This window comes from Saccopteryx bilineata, chromosome 2 (genome assembly GCF_036850765.1).
Source record: "Saccopteryx bilineata isolate mSacBil1 chromosome 2, mSacBil1_pri_phased_curated, whole genome shotgun sequence".
In the NCBI taxonomy this organism is placed as follows: Eukaryota; Metazoa; Chordata; class Mammalia; order Chiroptera; family Emballonuridae; genus Saccopteryx; species Saccopteryx bilineata.
Window position 1 is genome coordinate 348,950,363 of NC_089491.1, and position 22,511 is coordinate 348,972,873.

The 22,511-nt window shown below is 42.1% G+C and overlaps 1 protein-coding gene across 1 annotated transcript in view; it reads right to left on the reverse strand.

The window, feature by feature from the left end:
* TLK2 (tousled like kinase 2) overlaps positions 1 to 21,016 on the reverse strand; it is a 147,846-nt gene extending 126,830 nt beyond the window's left edge. The window contains 3 exon segments of the mRNA XM_066262676.1: positions 19,301 to 19,386; positions 20,867 to 20,941; positions 20,944 to 21,016. Coding sequence (XP_066118773.1) covers positions 19,301 to 19,386; positions 20,867 to 20,941; positions 20,944 to 21,001 — 219 coding nt within the window. The 5' untranslated portion in view covers positions 21,002 to 21,016.
* Positions 21,017 to 22,511: the final 1,495 nt, after the last annotated feature.

Here is a 22,511-nt window from a genome sequence, read left to right on the forward strand (position 1 = left end):
AATGAGCCTGACCTACAATGGTGCAGTGGGTAAAGTGTCGACCTAGAACACTGAAGTCGCTGGTTCGAAACCCTGGGCTTGCCAAGGCACATATGTGAGTTGATGCTTCCTGCTCCTCCCTCACCTTCTCTCTCTCTCTCATTTTCTCTCTCTCCCTCTCTCTCTTCTAAATGAATAAATACAATCTTTAAAAAGTTTTAAAAAAAAAGAACGTAATGAAAATTGTGGACCCTTCCCCCGCAGAAAATGACGCATCCATATATATATATATACATACAAAATTGTTTATTTATTGATTTTAGAAAGAGAAAAATCAATTTGTTGTTCCCCTTTATTTATGCATCACTGGTTGATTTTTGTATGTGCCCTGACCAGGAATCAAATGCACAGCCTTGGTGTATGGGGACGATGCCAATTGAGCTACTAGGCCAGGAAAATATTCAATATACAAAGATTTTTACAAGGTACAACAACCTTGATATATCCCTTGGACTCCCTTGCCACACATGACTATAGGGAGACAAATATACACTAATGGAAGAATATGGTTATATTCCTCCCTTTTGTGGAGAAGAATGTGCCTATAGCTACCAAAATTACAAATGCTCATATCTTTTGACCCAGCAATTCCACTCGTGGGACCTATCCTGAATATATATGTGAACATGTGTGAAATAACACTATGTACAAGGCTATTCACTATAACACTGCTTATGTGAACAAAATAGTGTTGTGCATCTAAGTGTCCACCAACAGGAACAAGTTAAATTTTGGTTCAGCAGTACAATGGAGTATTAAGCAGCCTTGATAAAAGACAAGAAAGTTCTATATATACTGATATAAAACAACTTCCAAATTATTTATGCACAAAAAGCAAAATAAACAAGTGTTTAAGATTGTCTTTATATTTTAAAAAATGAAGGGAATGAATATACATGTATTTGTATACATATACACAACAAATATTTATGATATAGCACATATATATCATATATGGTATACAATATTAAAATATAAAAAACTGCTAATAATTGTGCATATGTGCTATGCAAATATACATATGCAATGCACATATATATGTATATTATATATATGTATATGTATATGTATATGTATATGTATATGTATATGTATATGTATATGTATATAAAATTAGAAGCTGCTAATAACATTTGTGTCCAGGGAGGAAAACCAAATGAATACAGGAAAAGCATTAAAGAGATATTTCATTGTGTATCTTTGAAATCTTTTTTATTTATTTTTCTATATAACTATATTACCTAGTCAAAATTAATTCGTTAAAAAAGAACCTCTGGCCTGACCACGCGGTGGCGCAGTGGATAGAGCGTCGGACTGGGATGTGGAGGACCCAGGTTCGAGACCCCGAGGTCACCAGCTTGAGCACGGGCTTATTTGGTTTGAGCAGGGCTCACCAGCTTGAGCCCAAGGTCGCTGGCTCGAGCAAGGGGTCACTCGGTCTGCTGGAGCCCCCAATCAAGGCAAATATGAGAAATCAATCAATGAACTAAAATAAAGAGCCACAACAAAGAATTGATGTTTCTCGGCCCTGGCCGGTTGGCTCAATGATAGAGCGTCAGCCTGGCGTGCAGAAGTCCTGAGTTCGATTCCCAGCCAGGGTACACAGGAGAGGCGCCCATCTGCTTCTCCACCCCTCCCCCTCTCCTTCCTCTCTGTCTCTCTCTTCCCCTCCTGCAGCCAAGGCTCCATTGGAGCAAAAGATGGCCCGGGCGCTGGGGATGGCTCCTTGGCCTCTGCCCCAGGCGCTAGAGTGGCTCTGGTCACGACAGAGCGATGCCCCGGATGGGCAGAGCATCGCCCCCTGGTGGGTGTGCTGGGCGGATCCCGGTCGGGCGCATGCGGGAGTCTATCTGACTGCCTCCCCGTTTCCAACTTCAGAAAAATACAGTAAAAAAAAGAAAAAGAATTGATGTTTCTCATCTCTCTCCCTTCCTGTCTGTCTGTCCCTATCTGTCCCTCTCTCTCTGACTCTGTCTCTGCCACAAAAGAAAAAAAAAAAGAACCTCTGCCCTAACCCCTAAATTTTGCTAAGCTTCAAAACCAAATTATTCTGTGCTATCATTCTATAACTTATTCATAATAGTTTATCAGAATTTTTCTTAGGTTGTTTATCTACAGTGATATCAGTGACCTTTCTAAGCAACAGAATAAATCTGAGCCTTCTCCACACAATCCAATCCCTTGGCAAATTAACTATACTCCTTTCTTTTAGCCTCATAAGACCTTTACATCTCCGTATCTACCCTCAGCCATGTGTCACAGACAGCTGGGTCCTTATTTGCCTAACTTTCAGTGCCTTGAGAGTATCAAGTGCATCTGGAAGATTTTTTAATTCTCTGTAACACCTAGACACAGCACAGACTAAATATGAGCTGGTTGAACTGAACTGCTAAAATTTCAATATCCTATATGGCTGTCCTTCATCTTATCCAGATTATCATACAAGCGGGTCAAATAAAGTTGATGGAACATTTTGTTTTGGTTCTAGCTGGTCAATTGTTAAAATGATGACTGGATAAGTCAGTTTTGGTTGGATGCTACTAGCTTCTACTAAATTTGAAGATTAAATCTGACTACCAAAGTTAATTAATATAACAAAAGATACTCTGAACTAGAGGCACCATCTCCTGAGACAAACTGACTCTTCAGATTACATTTTAATTTCACAATTAATCATTAGTATTTCTCTGGAGTCAGGCAAAACAAGAACTAAATCAACACCCACTTTGGCAGCAGTTTATGTGATAAGAGTCACATATTTACTCCTTGTAGAAGTAAAGCTATTAGTCATATGGGTCACATCCATTACAATGATACTATCACCTTGTTATCTATATGTGGATAACATTGACAGTCTTCATAAGACTTAATATTTGAGGCAATACTGGTTAAAATACAATTCTGGTACAGCAAATTTGGGTAATCACTTGCTGTTATCATTCTAAAATTAACCAATGTTTTGGTTAAAATGAAAGGCTATCCTATGTAACTCACCAAGTTACACGATAGCTTAGTTCTTCAACTTTCTGGGCCAATAATTTTATCTGCAAAAATAATTGCAATTTGAGTATTATTTATTACTAGTTTTCTGCAGATGTTAACAAAATTTCTAAGATTTCTAAGGCTTTTTGCCCAAAGAGAATGAAAAGATAAAGAATCACCATTTAGCCTGACCAGGTGGTGGCGCAGTGGATAGAGCATCGGACTGGGATGCAGAAGGACCCAGGTTCGAGACCCCAAGGTCACCAGCTTGAGCGCGGGCTCCTCTGGCTTGAGCAAAAAACTCAGCAGCTTGGACCCAAGGTCGCTGGCTCCAGCAAGGGGTTACTCGGTCTGCTGAAGGCCCACGGTCAAGGCACATATGAGAAAGCAATCAATGAACAACTAAGAAGTCGCAACGCGCAACGAAAAACTAATGATTGCTGCTTCTCATCTCTCTCCGTTCCTGTCTATCTGTCCCTGTCTATCTCTACCTCTGTTAAAAAAAAAAAAAAAAAATCACCATTTGCTGGCTGCCCTTTATTGATGATAAGGGTTAAGGGGAAGTCAAGCTTCAACAAAAGAATAAAGGTTTTTTTGTTTTGTTTTTTTTTTACAAAGACAGAGAGAGTCAGACAGACAGGAACGGAGGGAAATGAGAAGCATCAATCATTAGTTTTTCGTTGTGACACCTTAGTTGTTCATTGATTGCTTTCTCATATGTGCCTTGACCACGGGTCTTCAGCAGACCGGGTAACCCCTTGCTCAAGCCAGCGACCTTGGGTCCAAGCTGGTGAGCTTTGCTCAAACCAGATGAGCCCGCACTCAAGCTGGCAACCTTGGGGTCTCGAACCTGGGTCTTCCGCATCCCACCCAGTCTGACGCTCTATCCACTGTGCCACCACCTGGTCGGGCAAAGAGTAAAGTTTTAATATGATCCAGCCATTCCATTTCTGCACCTATACCCGAAAGAACTGAAAGTAGCAACACAAACACCCATGTTCACAGCAGCCAAAAGGCCTACTGATAGATAAATGGATAAAATGTGATACACATAATGGAATATTATCCAGACTTTAAAAAACATACCACAAATGCTACAACATAGATAAACCCAGAGGCTTTTCAACTAAGTGAAATAACCCAGTCCAAAAGGACAAATACTATATGAGTCTGCTTATATGAGGTTTCTAGGGCAGTCAAATTCATAGAAGCAGAAAGTAGAATGGTGGTTATGAGGGGCTGAGGGAAAAGGTAAATGGGAGAATTATTGTGATAAGCAAAATAAAGATAAGTATAGAGTTCCATTTTTGCAAGATGAAAAAGTTCTTGAGAGGGATGGTGGTAATGGTCGTACAATATAGTGAACATATTTAATGTCACTATATACTCAAAAATGGTTAGAATGGTAAATTTTATGTATATTTACCACAATTTAAAAATAAAGTTTAATGACCAACCTCTTTATCTCCCTCATCTAGTTAGGATTAGAAAACAGACATCACCTTTTGTTTGAGAATATTTTTAGAAAAATGATCCACCTCTATTTTCCTTGCTGCTATCTTTAAAGTATACTTAATGGACAGAATAAGATATTTCTGTGGTATTTACAACCAAAATTCCCAAAAGTCTATACATACATAGGGAGAGCTTATTAAGAAAAATTTTAGACAAGATTTTTTCTAGTCTTTTTTCCTGAGGGTTTTCTATATAACACTACTACTAAATCCTTGATGATATTAATGCCTAAATGGGATTTGAGTTTTACTCTCCCCTATCTCAAATATTGTCTTTTTTTTTTTTTTTTTTTTTTTTTACAGTGACAGAGTGAGTCGGAGAGAGGGATAGACAGGGACAGACAGGAACGGAGAGAGATGAGAAGCAGCAATCATTAGTTTTTCATTGCGCGTTGCAAGACCTTAGTTGTTCATTTGATTGCTTTCTCATATGTGCCTTGACCTCGGGCCTTCAGCAGACCGAGTAACCCCTTGCTGGAGCCAGCTACCTTGGGTTCAAGCTGGTGGGCATTTTGTTCAAACCAGATGAGCCTGCGCTCAAGCTGGCAACCTCGGGGTCTCGAACCTGAGTCCTCTGCATCCCAGTCCGACGCTCTATCCACTGCGCCACCACCTGGTCAGGCATGTCCCTTTTTTTGGTATAGTTCATCAAAAATATTTTGTTTTTAATTGGAAGTGCCAGAGTTGAACTGAATTCCAAGTCCTACAGCTAGTTAACTTCTTAGAAGCTACTAGGACCAAAGCCAAGACTATCCCTATCTCAGTACTGCACAGTACTTTGCAATATATGCAGTTTAAAAAAGTATACTAAAAGAGTAAGATATGACTATAATGAAAATAATGTTCTTAGTTTTATATGTCACATTACACAGAAAATTATCAATTAAGTTTCTAAAACTATCAAAAACAACCGAAATTCTCTTACTGTGAGCATTTGTAAACATTCCTCAACACAAGGTATATCTGTGAGGGGAATAACACCTCTTATATCTGATGACTAATGTAATCTATGTTCTGTTGATAAACAGTAAAGATAAGATTCTAGAAAACTAAACTACCAGGAGTGAGAAAAAAACTAAGAGCTGGACTTAGTTACGAGAACCTTAGAGAATAGGCAAAACTAATAAACCAAATGGAAAAGAGCTTTCACTGACACTCCAGAGCATTCAAACTGCTCTAATCTGCAAAGGAGTGTTCCTTGAGTAGAAAGCAAAAACAGTTCAAATTATGAAACAAGATTTCCCATGGAACGCTCAGTAATAGCAAAAATGCTGAGCAGGGTGCAGGCAGGTGTTAGGACAAGTGATCCTACATTAGAGGCTCTGTGCCCCACACTAAGCCAAAGGCTAGCCCCAAATGAAACAAAGAACAGATAGAAAGATAGGAACGTAGGCCAAAGTCATCAGGTACTACAGGAATTTATTTTATTTTGCTTTGTTTTGGTTTTTAATGTACCTAAAGTCTAAGGAAGGAATATTTGGGACTAGAAAAAGCCAAGTCTCCTTCTAAATTAGAAAACCAGGGCAATTGCACTATAAAAAAGGCAAAGAGAATAGCATAAGAAAGTGTTAAACATCGCTAACATAAACTTGAGAGAAAAAAAATAAACATGGTTAACATACTAGGAAGCAGATGCTAAACTAACTCATCCCATTACATCTAGAAGTAGGTAAAACCTACCACCAAGAGGGACCTAGCAATTTGAGACTCAGACAAGGTATAGGGGAAGAATAAGACTGACCAATCCAAATCAACCCTAGACTCAGGTTTCAAATAAGAAATCATTGATAATATACTTTACCTGTTTTCTTTCTCCTTGCTTTTAAAAATTATTTATTTGTACATTGATTTTAGAGAGAGGAAGGAGGGAGGGAAGAAGAGAGAGGGCAAGGGAGAAAGAGAAACACAGTGATTTATTTTTTCTTTTATGTGCCCTGACTGGCGATCAAACCTGTAACCTTGGCACATTGGGATGACGCTTTCATCAACTGACTACCCGATCAGGGCCTCTCCTTGGCTTTCTTAAATATACTGCTCACAAAAATTAGGGAAGATTTTATAGTTTCATATTCATTTTGAAATATTCCCTAATTTTTTAAATTATTTTATTTTATTTATTCATTTTAGAGAAGAGAGAGACAGAGAGGGAGAGAGAGAGGAAAGAGAGACAGAGAGAAAGAAGGTGGGGAGGAGCTGGACATCAACTCCCATATGTGCCTTGACCAGGCAAGCCCAGGGTTTCGAACTGGCGACCTCACCATTTCCAGGTCGACGCTTTATCCACTGCGCCACCACAGGTCAGGCCAATATTCCCTAATTTTTGTGAGCAATATATAAAACACTATTTCAGTTTAATCTTATTTAACTAAAAGTAAAAAGAATAAATGACTAACAGTGATGACAATGACAATGCCAACTTCATATAAAAAGAAAGGAAAAACGAGAAGTGAAAAATCACAGGGGAGAAAACTAGATATGAATTCTTACAAACTGTGACACAAGAATTCACACATACTTTATAAGTGTTTATATTATTAACTGTAAAAAGTAAAATAAATTACTGCACCGAAGTCCATGAGAAAACAAGAATTCAGAAAGGTGAGCTCAGCACTAAGAAAGAAAATTACTTCTATTTGAGGGCATTTGCTGATTTTACTCTAAAAAACAAGCTTTGAAACTGAGCTGTACTTTAGGAGATCTGGGGCTGTGGAGAGAGAAGAAAGTCAAAGCCCATGACCTGCCCAATGAGTGGAGTCTGGGAAACCCATCCCATACTTCAAATAAGGAGCATAGGGGCTACTCTCTCAGGGTAAGAGTGACCCAGAAATAAACCAGCCCTCTTGAAAACTCAATAAGTAGGTTGATGCAGATTACAAATTTAAAGAGAAAGTAAAGAAGTTGAAAAGTAGGTCAGAAGAAACAACCCAGTATTTAACCCTGGGAAATAAAGACCAGCAATATAGAAGACAGGATAAGGAGAGAGAGAAAATACAGTAAATAAGGTCTCTCTCCCTTCCTGTCTGTCTCTTTGTCTCTCTCTCTCTCTCTGTCTCTCTCCCCTTCTCTCACTTAAAAAATAATAATAGCCTAACCAGGCGGTGGCGCAGTGGATAGAGCGCTGGACTGGGATGCTGAAGACCCAGGTTCGAGACCCCGAGGTTGCCAGCTTGAGCGCGGGCTCATCTGGTCTGAGCAAAAGCTCACCAGCTTGAGCCCAAGGTCGCTGGCTCAAGCAAGAGGTTACTCAGTCTGCTGAAGGCCCGCGGTCAAGGCACATGTGAGAAAGCAATCAATGAACAACTAAGTTGTTGCAACACGCAACGAAAAACTAATGATTGATGCTTCTCATCTCTCTGTCCCTGTCTATCCCTCTCTGTAAAGAAAAAAAAAAAAAAGTAAAAAATAAATAAATAAAATAAAATGTAACAGATTCAATAATAAATCTGTGAACTCATAAAAATATATATACAAGTAGAGCATACACAACATTTTTCGCATTTATCAAAACCAATAAATGCCTGACCTGTAGTAACACAGTGGATGGAGTGCTGACGTGGAATGCTAAGGTCGCTGGTTCAAAACCCTAAGCATGTCTGGTCAAAGGACATACAAGTACTTCTCGTTCCCTCTCTCTCTCCCTCCAACCTCTCTAAAATCAATAAATAAAAATTAAATCTGATCAAGTAGTGGCACAGTGGATAGAGCATCGCCCTGGGATGCAGAGGATCCAGTTCGAAACTCCAAGGTCATCAGCTTGAACGCGGGCTCATCCAGCTTGAGTGCAGGCTCGCTGGCTTGAGCATGGATTCATAGACATGACCCATGGTCACTAGCTTGAAGCCCAAGGTCGCTGGCTTGAGCCCAAGGTCACTGGCTTGAGCAAGGAGTCACTTGCACTGCTGTAGCCACACACACCCCACCACGGTCAAGGCACATATGAGAAAGCAATCAATGAACTAACGTGCCACAACGAAGAATTGATGCTTCTCATCTCTCTCCCTTCCTGTCTGTCCCTAGCTATCCCTCTCTCTATCTGTCTCTCTTGCTTAAATAAATAAATAAATACTTAAAAGAAAAATAATAGAACTGCACAATACAAAAAGTAAACCCTAAGGTTAAACTATGTTTGTTACTTAATAATTATGTATCAATGTTGGTAATCAATTGTAACAAATCTACCACACTGAGGCAAGATGTTACTAATAAGGGAAACTGGTAGCAGAGAGGGGGACTATTTAGGAACTCTGCCAGGCGTCCCCAAACTACGGCCCGCAGGCCGCATGCGGCCCCCTGAGGCCATTTATCTGGCCCCCCTCCGCACTTCTGGAAGGGGCACCTCTTTCATTGGTGGTCAGTGAGAGGAGCACTGTATGTGACGGCCCTCCAACAGTCTGAGGGACAGTGAACTGGCCCCCTGTGTAAAAAGTTTGGGGACCCTATGCAATCTGCTCAATTTTCTGTAAACCTAAAACTGCTCTAAAAAATAAAGAATATTGCCCTGGCCGGTTGGCTCAGCGGTAGAGCGTCGGCCTAGCGTGCGGAGGACCCAGGTTCGATTCCCGGCCAGGGCACACAGGAGAAGCGCCCATTTGCTTCTCCACCCCTCCGCCGCGCTTTCCTCTCTGTCTCTCTCTTCCCCTCCCACAGCCAAGGCTCCATTGGAGCAAAGATGGCCCGGGCGCTGGGGATGGCTCTGTGGCCTCTGCCCCAGGCGCTACAGTGGCTCTGGTCGCAATATGGCGACGCCCAGGATGGGCAGAGCATCGCCCCCTGGTGGGCAGAGCGTCGCCCCTGGTGTGCGTGCCGGGTGGATCCCGGTCGGGCGCATGCGGGAGTCTGTCTGACTGTCTCTCCGTTTCCAGCTTCAGAAAAATGAAAAAAATAAAAAATAAAAAAATAAAGAATATTAACATACATGCACACACACAATTTTAGACCAGCATGTGAGGTTGGGAGAGGAATAATGGAGTTAATATTCAAGGCCCTTGTAGTGACTAAAGGAGGACAAGGTATTAACACTAATCATTGATAAATTAAGGATACATGTTGCCCTGGCCAGGTAGCTTAGGTGATTAGAGCACTATCCCAAAACACCAAGGTTATGATGTTTACATACAAGAATAAATCAATAAATGCATAAATAAATGAAACAACAAAACCCATGTACCTCTCTTTTTCTCTCCCCCCACCTCTCTCTAAAATCAGTCAATCAATATGAAAAATTTTAAAAGGATACATGTGATTTCTGTGGTAACAAATAAAAGAGTATGTAACTTTTGCCCTGGCAAGATGGCTTAGTTCAGGGGAAACTTTTTGGCTGAGAGAGCAATGAACACCACATATTTTAAAATGTAATTCCGTGAGAGCCATACAACAACCCATGTACATTACGCATTATCCAATAAAAATTTGATGGTGTCCCAGAGGACAGCTCTGATTGGCTCCAGCCACCTGCAACCATGAACATGAGCGGTAGAAAATGAAGGATTGTAATACATGAGAATGTTTTATATTTTTAACGTTATTATTTCTTTTATTAAAGATTTGTCTGCGAGCCAGATGCAGCCATCAAAAGAGCCACATCTGGCTTGCAGGCCATAGGTTCCCGACACCTGGCTTAGTTGGTTAGAGCATCATCCCAAAGCACAGAGGCTACTGGTTCAATCCCCAGTGAAGGTACATGCAGGAACAGATTGATGTTCCTGTCCCTCTCTCTCTTTCTCTCTCTCTAAAATCAATAAATAAGCTCTAAAAAATGTTTTAAAGAGTACATAACATTCAAACTAAAAAAAGGGGAAATAGAATGCTAAAAATAAATAACTGACCAAAAGAAAAATATGAAAATGCTTATTAATCTTTCATAGTAGAGAACATAAAAATCATTTCAAAAGGTAAAAAAAAAAAACAAAGATTTTATTTATTTTTAAATTATTTTTATTTTTTCATTTTAGAAAAGAGAGAGAGAGAGAAAGAAGAGGGGGAGAAGCAGGAAGCATCAATTCCCATATGTGCCTTAACCGGGCAAGCCCAGGGTTTTGAACCGGCAACCTCAACATTCCAGGTTGACACTTGATTCACTGCACCACCACAAGTCAGGCAAAAACATAACAAAGATTTTTTAAAAAAGGAAGATTTAAGCCCCAATATATGTTATTACATTAAATGTAAATCAACTGAATCTTCTGATTAAAAGACAAGAGTTTTGAGACTGGATTAAAAAAAATAGCTCCAGTGATTCATGCCTATATGGGCAACAACAAACACTACTCTCATCTTCCCTCTCAATACTCTATTCCAGGGGTCCAGAACTTTTTTGGCTGAGAGAGCCATGAATGCCACATATTTTAAAATGTAATTCCGTGACAACCATACAACGACCCATGTACATTACGCATTATCCAATAAAAATTTGGTGTTGTTCCAGAGGACAGCTGTGATTGGCTCCAGCCACCCGCAACCATGAACATGAGCGATAGGAAATGAAGGATTGTAATACATGAGAATGTTTTATATTTTTAACATTATTATTTTTTTATTAAAGATTTGTCTGCGAGCCAGATGCAGCCATCAAAAGAGCCACATCTGGCTCGCGAGCCATAGGTTCCTGACCCCTGCTCTATTTCAACTCAACAAAAGTGTATTCATATATACAATGTACTGAACACTTGAATAATCAGAGATAAAGATATCCAAATTCTCAAGGAAACTAGTAGGGGAAACAAATGATGTGTTATAATAAAAGGAGGTTATCAGTGCTAAGATAAATGCAACTAGATTGGTGGATGTATCTGGAAAAGCTATATTAAAATAGATATCTGAATTATGCTTTGAAGAGTAAACAGAAGCTTCCTCAGGCAAATAAAAAAAGCAAAAGTGGGCCTGACCAGGCGGTGGCACAGTGGATAGAGCATCGGACTGGGATGCGGAGGACCAAGGTTCGAGACCCCAAGGTCGCCAGCTTGAGCGCGGGCTCATCTGGTTTGAGCAAAGCTCACCAGCTTGGACCCACGGTTGCTGGCTCAAGCAAGGGGTCACTCGGTCTGCTGAAGGCCCGCGGTCAAGGCACATATGAGAAAGCAATCAATGAACAACTAAGGTGTTGCAACGAAAAACTGATGATTGATGCTTCTCATCTTCTCTCCATTCCTGTCTGTCTATCCCTCTCTCTGACTCTGTCTCTGTAAAAAGAAACAAACAAACAAAAAAGGAAAAGTGGGAGAGATGGCATGAGTCTGCTTGCTAACATTACAGGTTAAGAGATCAGTCATTCATGGTTTGAGGTAATATAGCGCAGCAGCAGGGGAGTAAACAAGTGGCTACAAAGTTGAAAACTGAGGATAGGAATGGGGTAGTGAACATACAATACAATATATAGATATATAGAAATGTATACCTAAAACCTATATAATCCTATTAATTAATGTAACCCCAATAAATTCTTTTTTTTTAATTTCTCTCCCTTAATTTTTTTTAATTTTTATTCATTTTTAGAGAGGAGAGAGAGAGGGAAAGAGAGGAGAGACAGAGAGAGAGAAGGGGGGAGGAGCTAGAAGCATCAACTCCCATATGTGCCTTGACCAGGCAAGCCCAGGGTTTCGAACCAGCGACCTCAGCATTTCCAGGTCGGCGCTTTATCCACAGCGCTACCACAGGTCAGGCCTACCCCAATAAATTCAAAAAAAGTAAAAAAAAATCCTACTAGAATTTTGATTTTTACTGTATTAATTAGATTAATGTGGGGGAGAATGGGTATCTTTATAATAATGAGACTGCTAAATCATGAATTTGTATATTTCTCCTTTTTTTCTTTAATTTATCTCAATAACACTGTGTAGTCTTCAGTAGAGTTCATCCTCATCTTTTGCTAATTTATCCTTATGTATCTGATGCTTTTAAAATACTATAGTGATTTAAATAAATAAATAAAATGCTATAGTGATTGATGACATTTTAAAGACTTTGTTTTCTACTTGTTTGTTACTTATAAGTAGTAACATAATTAGTTTTTGCATATTGGTTTTGTGCTTTTGCATATCAATCTGATAATCTTACTAGGGATACCAATAATTCCACTGGTCTGTAGATTCTTTTGTATTTTTTTTTGGTTTATACTTAGGTTTGTGAATACTCATTTCTTTCCTTATTTTTTTTCTCTCTCTTTTTTTTTTTTTTGACACCAGTGACTGAACCTTGGCTCAGCAATCTCAGTACTTGCGTTCCAGCTAAGAAATCATTCTGAGCCAAGGTTGAAGGTTTGATCCACAGTCAGGGCACATACAAAAATCAACCATTGAATTTATAAATAAGTGGAACAACAAATTGATGTTTTTTTGTTTCTTTCTTTCTCTCTCTCTCTCCACCTCCCTCTCTAAAATCAATAAATAAAAATTAAAAATAAGTAAATTAAGTAAATAAAAGGAAGACACCATAAAGGCAAACATAACAATAAATTTATCAACATTCCTAAACTTCACTAGAAGAAATACAGACTATTTTTTGGCATTTACACTTACTAAGCATTGTCTAACTATGTACTGCAAAATACCTATGCTATATATGTTTTCTAAATCATTGACACTGGTATGTGAAATAGCTAACACTAGATCTCCATAATTGACACCTTCTAATTGATACAATTAACTAAACGACAGGAAAAGTATCAGTTAATTAAACATCTTTTCAGACGTCAAATAAGAAATTTGATCATTTAAAATGATCACGTAGCCTTGGCCGGTTGGCTCAGTGGTAGAGCGTCAGCCTGGCGTGCAGGAGTCCCGGGTTCAATTCCCGGCCAGGGCACACAGGAGAAGCGCCCATCTGCTTCTCCACTCCTCCCCCTCTCCTTCCTCTCTGTCTCTCTCTTTCCCTCCTGCAGCCAAGGCTCCACTGGAACAAAGTTGGCCCGGGCGCTGAGGATGGCTCTATGGCCTCTGCCTTAGGCGCTAGAATAGCTCTGGTTGCAACAGAGCAATACTCCAGATGGGCAGAGCATCACTTCCTGGTGGGTATGCCGGGTGGATCCTGGTTGGGCTCATGCGGGAGTCTGTCTGACTGCCTCCCCGTTTCTAACTTCAGAAAAATACCTAAATAAATAAATAAAATAAAATGATCACGTACCAGACTCACAAATTTACAAAAGAGATCAGTTTTAAGAAAACATCAAAAATCTTCTGTGGTACTACTTAAAAGTTTATGGTCTTGCTTTATGAAATGAAATTTCTTATTGTGTTCCACTTTTCATGGCTTCTCATTTTATTCTTCAATATTATCTACATACTGCATAATCCTTTTCATTCGACACAAACGAAACCAATGGCATCAGTCAAAAGTAGGCTACAGGCCCTGGCCGGTTGGCTCAGCGGTAGAGCGTCAGCCTGGCGTGCGGGGGACCGGGGTTCGATTCCTGGCCAAGGCACATAGGAGAGGCGCCCATTTGCTTCTTCACCCCCACCCCTTCCTTCCTCTCTGTCTCTCTCTTCCCCTCCCGCAGCCAAGGCTCCATTGGAGCAAGGATGGCCTGGGCGCTGAGGATGGCTCCTTGGCCTTGCCCCAGGCGTTAGAGTGGCTCTGGTCTAGGCAGAGGGAAGCCCCGGAGGGGCAGAGCATCGTCCCCTGGTGGGCAGAGCGTTGCCCCTAGTGGGCGTGCCGGGTGGATCCCGGTCGGGCGCATGCGGGAGTCTATCTGACTGTCTCTCCCCGTTTCCAGCTTCAGAAAAATACAAAAAAAAAAAAAAAAAAAGTAGGCTACAGTGAGCCTGACCAGGCGGTGGCGCAGTGGATAGAGCATCGGACTGGGATGCGGAGGACCTAGGTTCAAGACCTCCAGGTCGCCAGCTTGAGCGCAGGCTCATCTGGTTTGAGCAAAAGCTCACCAGCTTGGACCCAAAGTCACTGGCTCAAGCAAGGGGTTACTCGGTCTGCTGAAGGCCCACGGTCAAGGCACATATGAGAAAGCAATCAATGAACAACTAAGGTGTCGCAACAAAAAACTGATTGATGCTTCTCATCTCTCCATTCCTGTCTTTCCCTCTCTACCCCTCTCTCTGACTCTCCCTCTGTCTCTGAAAAAAAAAAAAAAAAAAAGTATGTTACAGTGGGAAATTTAATAAAAAGACACTTTAAACATTTTTTTAACTTAACACATGTAAATGTATACTATTGCCAGTCTTTTGATACAAGCCTTCTGAGTTGTAGATTCAGACTGCAGTTCTACAGTCTTACACAAACCACACCCCTAATGCATCATATACAATTTCCCATTTCAATTTCTTTAAAAGATACTTGTCAAGGATCTAAATGAAAAATGGTCCCAAAATTTAAAAAAATTATATATTTTTTATATATCACCTTATATTTAGTCTTTCCAAGGTAATTAATTTAGTTTTCTTAGAATCAACAATTCTCTCATTTTATAATCATCTCATTGGTTTACATAATTTTTTGGGAGGGGTTACATAATTTTGTATTAAATTATATAATTATAATAGAAGTGCAAGTTGTTATAAAGCGATCCTTGGTAAGTCCATAATTCAACTGGTGGAAGCAATGCAGTGGGCATCAGTAGTCAGTATGTCCCATAAAAAGAGAATGAAGGCTTATTGATTGTTCTGAAAGATCTAAATTCACTACTTACTGCTCCTATTGTACATCAAACAGTACCTGGCACATAGTAAGTACTATTTAAGTATTTACTACTATGTTAGCATTAAAATTCAACTAGGTATAGATCATAGTACATGCAGGGTGAAATTCCACCCTACTTTACACAGCCTCCAGAATCAGAGACTACCTCTTCTTAAACTGTCAAAAAGGGCCTGACCAGGCGGTGGTGCAGTGGATAGAGCGTCGGACTGGGATGCAGAAGGACCCAGGTTTGAGACCCTGAGGTCACCAGCTTGAGTGCTGGCTTATCTGGTTTGAGCAAAAGCTCACCAGCTTGGACCTAAGGTCGCTGGCTCAAGCAAGGGGTTATTCAGTCTGCTGAAGGCCCACAGTTAAGGCACATATGAGAAAGCAATCAGTGAATAACTAGGTTGTTGCAATGCGCTACGAAAAACTAATGATTGATGCTTCTCATCTCTCCATCCCTGTCTATCCCTCTTTCTGACTCTCTCTCTGTCTCTGTAAAACAAAACAAAACAAAACAACAACAACAAAAAAAAACTGTCAAAAGAGAGCAGAAAAAGGAATATACAGGGTGTTCATAAAGTCATGGTGCACTTTTGACCGGTCACAGAAAGCAACAAAAGACGATAGAAAGGTGAAATCTGCACTAAATAAAAGGAAAACTCTCCCAGTTTCATACCTATTTAGTGCAGTTCGATGTGGGCTCACACACAGATTTTTAGGGCTCCTTAGGTAGCTATCCCATATAGCCTCTACAGACTCGTCACTGACTGATGGCCTACCAGAACAGAGTTTCTCCACCAAACTGCCGGTTTCCTTCAACTGCTTATCCCACCGAGTAATGTTATTCCTATGTGATGGCGCTTCGTTATAAACTTGCCGATATTCACGTTGCACTTTGGACACGGATTCGAATTTAGAGAGCCACAGAACACACTGAACTTTCCTCTGTACCGTACACACCTCGACTGGCACGGCCGTGGGCTGCTCCGCTGTATACACAGTGTTACGCCATCATCTGCACATGCACACAGGCTGCCACATCATCCTACAGAAACTGGGAGGGTTTTGCTTTTATTTGGTGCAGATTTCACATTTCTATCGTCTTTTGTTGCTTTCCTGTGACAGGTCAAATATGCACCATGACTTTACGGACACACTGTATAAATTGCAATGGTCCTCATTGAAAACATGAATACAGGATAGTCAGTTTCACAGTACTTAAAGGAAGAGAGCTTTAAAAAGAAGTAAGATAACTTATCACATATCAGGTCAACAAGAAATAAAAAAGTTGTAGGTCTATAACCCAATATCACCTTATCACCTCAAAAAAGCTAACAGGACGGTTACAGGTCCTCCTAAAAAGTGTCAGCTAAGCTAGAGGAAGACTTGGTGCACAGTAAGCTACTTTCATTTACCATGAACTTGCTAGATCAATCTTTTAAACAAAAAACACACAGTATATCCCAAAATGCAAAACAAATGCTTTTGGTTTACCAGTTATAAACTAAATATGCTTAGAGAAACAAAACCAATGCCTATATTGCAATATGCAATAAAAATTTTAATTTCAAAATAAAAAACCTAATATAAAAAAATAGCAACTTAAATATAAGTAATAAATGAGGTGGCATGGCCATTTCGTTTTAACGTAGGTTTTTGTGGTAAAAACTTGAAGCAGTGTGACAGAAGATCTATAGTAACCAGGAAGTTCAAAGACTGCAGCTACTTAAAACACTCCTGTCCACTAGGGAAGAGTCCACAGTGGCACTGAATTTCTTCCTTCTATGGACATCAAAAAAGTACTGAAAATGTTATGAATAGTTAGGAGAAACCCGAGACAGCCCATGAAGTTGCAGCAGTCCCACTAGATGGCACTATCATAGGAAAGTCACTGTGTTCTCCCATTTGGAGCAAGGACTGAAAGCTCTCTTGATCTTTGCAAAACTGAAGGCTGTCATCAACACAGTGACATCCTCACTGGGAAATCATGACCCATAAAAAGGAATTCAAAGCTAGGAGGAGTTTTTTCCAAGAGCACCTTTTTGCCTAGTGCCATGGCCTCCTCCCTATTCCTATTTCAAATCAGTGGTCTGAGAGATACAATGTCTTGCAGGCAAAAGAAGTTGTACAAAATGAAGATTTTCTTTTCCTCTTTCTAACTCTGCAAAGTATGAAATAATTTACTTGGTTTTTTATTTTCTTCAAGTTTCATTACGACAGGGAAAAAAAAACTCTGTTGCTTGTCTTTAAATAACATATTTATTATAAACAATATACTGACCATGACTGGAAACATCAAAATAACATATAATTAAATGCCATAAAAATACTTGGATATAAATGAATTTTTTTCTCTGTATATTAAAGGTAGCATTTCCTATTAAGCAGATCATCAGAATAAGTTTTCTGACACATTAGTTACATGACAGTAAGTTGGGCCTGGGTAACAAAACTCAGTGTTACTCATTGCCATCACTTATGCTTTACCCCAACAAAAGTATACTTGGATATAGTTATCATGAACCAAAAAACAGAAGGAAAGAAAAGCATCCTAACAACAAAGCCCAATGAGTTTAAACCACATATAATTTGAATACAAACTTATTTTTACTCAGTAGGTGACCTTTTGAACAGATTTGGATATGAGCCTTCTGCTGAATTCCAAAGTTAAAAGACACATCGAAGGTCATTATTAAGTAATCAACTGAATCAGAGATCAATTCAATACTTAAGTGTTCCCTTCTAGTTGAAGCTAATTTACCTAAACTATTTATATATATAACTTCAAAGTATAACAACAATCAGAAATATAGCCCTACAAAGTGCCATAAAAGTCAGTTATTAAAGTGGCCCCAAATCCCCAAAACTACAAAATATTTTTTCCCATAGCACCAGATCACAGCTCTAATATAGCTCTTATCCCTGTATCACCTCTCTGTCTGTCTCTCACTCTGTATCACATCAGGGTTTGGGGGCACCATGCTGAGGTGTCATCCATGACACCCGGCATAATGCCTAGCATGTAGTAGGCACTCAATATTTGTTGAATGAACAAAAACTATCAAGCTTTTCACCAAAACTATGAGACCCATCAAAGCAGCAGGTTTTTTCCAACTAAACCATGACAAATAACTTCTTTAAGAAGCTACTAACCAAAGCATGAGACTAACATCTAGATCACCATGAGAAATAAGGTTTCCTGAAAAGCACAGAAAGAAATGTATCACATGAAGTCAGAGATCAAAATTTACAAGTCTCAAGCCCAAGTAGTTCAACAATCTTGGATTGGTGAAGCTTTTAAATAAAGTATCATAAACATATTTTACATATTGTATTAAAACCATCCTACGAAAGCAAAGAGGTAAAGTATCAGGCACATAAGGATGCACAGAAAGCCATAGCATTGTTTAATTTAACACCTGCCCTTTTAATGGGGGCATGATCTTATTTTAAGCTGCAAGAACAAAAATAAAAAGAGTGAACAAGAAGGAAAAAGAGAGAGAGAAAGCAGTCTCTAGGGTACAAATGAGAGGAATCTGCTGAACTGCAGATTTGGAGAACTGACAGGCTTAACAGATTTTTCAAAACTCAAGCTGCACCAAGCTTTCTTTCTTAATTGATTGATCTGAGAGAGAGAAGGAGAGAAGCATCGATTTGTTGATCAGCTTAGCTATGCATTCATTGGTTGCTTCTTGCATGTGCCCTGACAGGGAATCAAACCCACAACCTCGGCAAATAGGGACGACGCTCCAACCAACTCACTACCCGGTCAGGGCTGAATACCTTTTAATTAACAGTTTTCTTCTGAGTGACTGAGGAGTTTTGACAAGATATGGCACAAAATACACACCCAGTTACTAACCTTGCAATACGACCCATGGGAAACCTCTCCCATATCAGAAAAAGCAATACATACTACCATACAGAATATGTTCAAATGCCCTGCTAAACAGCTGAAACAACTGGCAGGATTTAAAAGTTCATCGAAACTACCAGCTGAATCTTCTCACCTACAATCTACCAGTATGGTCCATCCAAATGACCATGATTTTTAATGACTAGATTAAAAATCAAGTGATTTTTAAATGTGTTTAAATTAGACTATGAACACTGTTCATTATCATCATTTTACTCACCTTACTAACCCCAACTCCAGTAAATCTGGCCTCTAGTAATTCCTGCCGTCGTGGATCCAGGCTATGCAATTCTTCCATCATTTCTACTGAAAAACAAAAATCAGATTGTGAGAACATAAAAGCTAAAATGTGAGGAGCCAATTTTTAAACATAACAAAACCCACAGCAATTAGTTCATTGAATTGTTACATATAGGTAAACCCCAAGTAATATAGCATACAAGTTATAAACTACAATGTGCTGTTTCAAATAGTAACACATTTAAAGTTATAAAGTGGCTCTGAAGTCCTCTTCTAAGGGCTGTCTCCTGTCTCGTTTTGATTTGATTTTAACAGCAAAAAAACCCCTCAAACCCTGCATATGATCTCTGTAAAAATTGAGTAAGGACTAGCTTGCAATAACAAAAAAATTCCTTCTATCAACCTCTGAATTTAGCTAAGTACTTTCAGATATTGCTTTCCAAAACACACAGGAACTAATTCTTAAACTAAAAATATGAATCATTAATAATAATTTCATAATAATATAGCATGAATCAGAAGCTACAAATAAGTTCAAATGACGCTATTACATAGCTCTTTTCTCTGAAGAGCTCACAGTAGCTCACAAAAAAAGAAATTATTTTAAATTTAATAGAGAACCTATGGTAAAACCATCAACCTGCATACTCAGGAAATTAGTACAGCTCCATAACCATCCCTTTTCAAAATCTGTTTCTGACCACTCCCTGGAGCAGTAGGTTTCTCTAGACATCTGCTTTTAGCACTCCTTCCAAGCAGGGAGGGGCAGGAGGACACCATTTTTAAACTCCTTCCATGACCAATTAATGCACAGGCTACTTTCAGCAAATATGTCCATCCTTTGCAAGACAGCAACTCCTACGGAACCCACTGGAAACCTCTCTGTGGAAAAGGTGCATTGACCATTACATAGAACCCCTTTGAACACATTATTAAATAGTTATTGGAATGACTGTCATGATTTAAAAGTTCACTGAAAACATGAATTAAACATTGTCTTCTGCAATCTAGCAACTCCACAATTTTCAGTAACAACCCCTACAAGTCCTCCAGTTTCATTTCCCTTCCTGGATTGAGAACCCGAAGCAAAGGGGAATGAAGGGGTGACAAAGTTTCACTCACATATACAAGTGCAGGTTCCAGAGAGAATTAGGAAATTCTCGGAGGAGTAGAAAGACATCTTTTAAAAGGAAAAGAAAAAAAGCACAAGGAGAATGAGAGTTTCCCGTAAGTGGCCTTCCTCGCGTGTCGCCCTGCCCTAATCGAGGCCGGAATGGCAGAGGTTGCAGCCTCCGTCAAACCCCAGAGACTCCCAGACCATTTCCTAAATCTCCATACCCAGGCCCGGCCAAGAAAATGACACCTCAGCGGTTATTCCATTTAATGTCAACTCATGTTAAGGAAATATCCACTCTAGCTCATACCAGCGGGGCCTTGGACTGGGATCCTCCCTGTAACCCAGAGCCGGGAAGCACGACTGATGGGGCCTGGTTCCGGCGCCCCTCGCCTCCCGCAGGCTCCAAACTTTCCCCAACTCCAGGCCCACCTGTCACGGAGGGAAGGCGGGTCAGCTCTCGAGGGCGCCCGGGAGGCTGCCGGGACCTCCAGCTGCTGAGGTGCCCCCTCTCCTCGCCAGCCGCCAGCCCCACTGCCAGGCTGGGACCGCCTGGGCCTCCCCCATCTTCCGCCCGGCCCCTCGGCGACCCGCAGCGCTCCGGGAGCCCCTCCCGCCTCAGTGCCGAGAAGCTGCGGCACGGCGCCGGCCCCCAGGTGGGCTCGGGCCGCAGCCACCCCAGCCGAGGGGGTTCCTTGGACGGTTAGTGCCCCGGGCCCGGCGCCCTCCCCTTGCACCAGGCTCAGTTCTCACCTGCCGCTGCTCCCGCCGCCGCCGCTCCACGCTCCTCCAGGGAGGGGCCCCGACCCGACCCGGCTGCAGATCGCTGTGCTCTCACCCTGGGCAGGCCCGGGGCGGAGCCGGGGCCTCTCCTGAGCGCCGCAACCCCCCGCCCAGGCAGTCGCCTCCGGCGCCGGGCTCCACGAGAGGGCGGGCGGGGGAGGAGGGCCGCGGAGGCCGCAGATCCCCGGGCTCGCGTACAGAGCCAGGCGCCCGACGCGGGCCCGGGCCCGGGCGGCAGCGGGGGTTGCGGGACCGGCCTCCTGGCGCCGGACAAAGGCCAAGGGAGGCGCAGGAGGGCCCAGGCCGGTCCGGGAGGTGGGGGCCCGCTCGGCTGGGGGCCACTCGGGTGCGGCGCGGAGGGCGGGGGGGTCGGAACCGCTGATGCCCAGGACCCGCCTCCGGCCCCTTAATCCGGATCGGTTCGGTCCGGATTAGTAGTGATCGGTGTAAACACACTAGTGAAACTGCGTGTTTCCTCGCGAGATTTGCACGGCTGGGAGGCGAAGGGGGGGTCCTGAGGGGGTGAGGGAAGAGTAGACAGTGGGGGAGGAGGGGGAGGGGACGAGGAAGAGGGGGGGTCCCCGCTGCCCCGGCGCCCCGCCTCCTCCAATCAGCGGCCGGGCTGGCGGGCAGGGGTTAACCAGGGGACCCCGCGCCGGCGGAGAAGGCCGCCGCCTCGCCAGGCGGCTGAGGGCGCGAGGGCGGCGGCGCCAGTGGGCCGGCTGGGACGCGAGGGCAGGTCGGGCTGCCCAGAGAGCGGCCCCGGCCGGAGTCTCGGACCTCGGCTGCCTTTGTATAACTGGTCCCGCCCCACGAGATCATCCCCGGCTGAGGCTGTTGGCCCAGAGCTCTGGACCACGGATCGGCACTAGAAGGGCCTCGCCGCCTAGGCCGGCGCTTCCCGAATCTGCCTCGCCAAACCCGCGCCCGCTCAATCCTTCGTCTCCACAAGTTTGGGTGAGAAGCGGGGTGGCTTTGCTCTGGATGGATGTTAGAGGAAGAAAGCTCATGAGCCGGCGGACCCCGCCAGAACTTCCCCCGAGATGCCCAGTGAGTTCGCTGTGCGCACCCGTGTTCGCTGGCTTCCACTCCCCGCCACTCTCCAAAGCGATCGTACCAGTCTCGAAACTCACTTGCCGCCCAAGAAAGTGGACAGCACTTTCCCTCTGCATACCTGGTTGGCAGGGCATCTCCAGGGGCAAAAGGTGCCCTGGGATAAAAGCTGAGCCCCCACCCCCACCAGGTGTTGCCTTCCAAAAGTGGGGCACTGCCCCAAAGAGACACTCACCGAGAC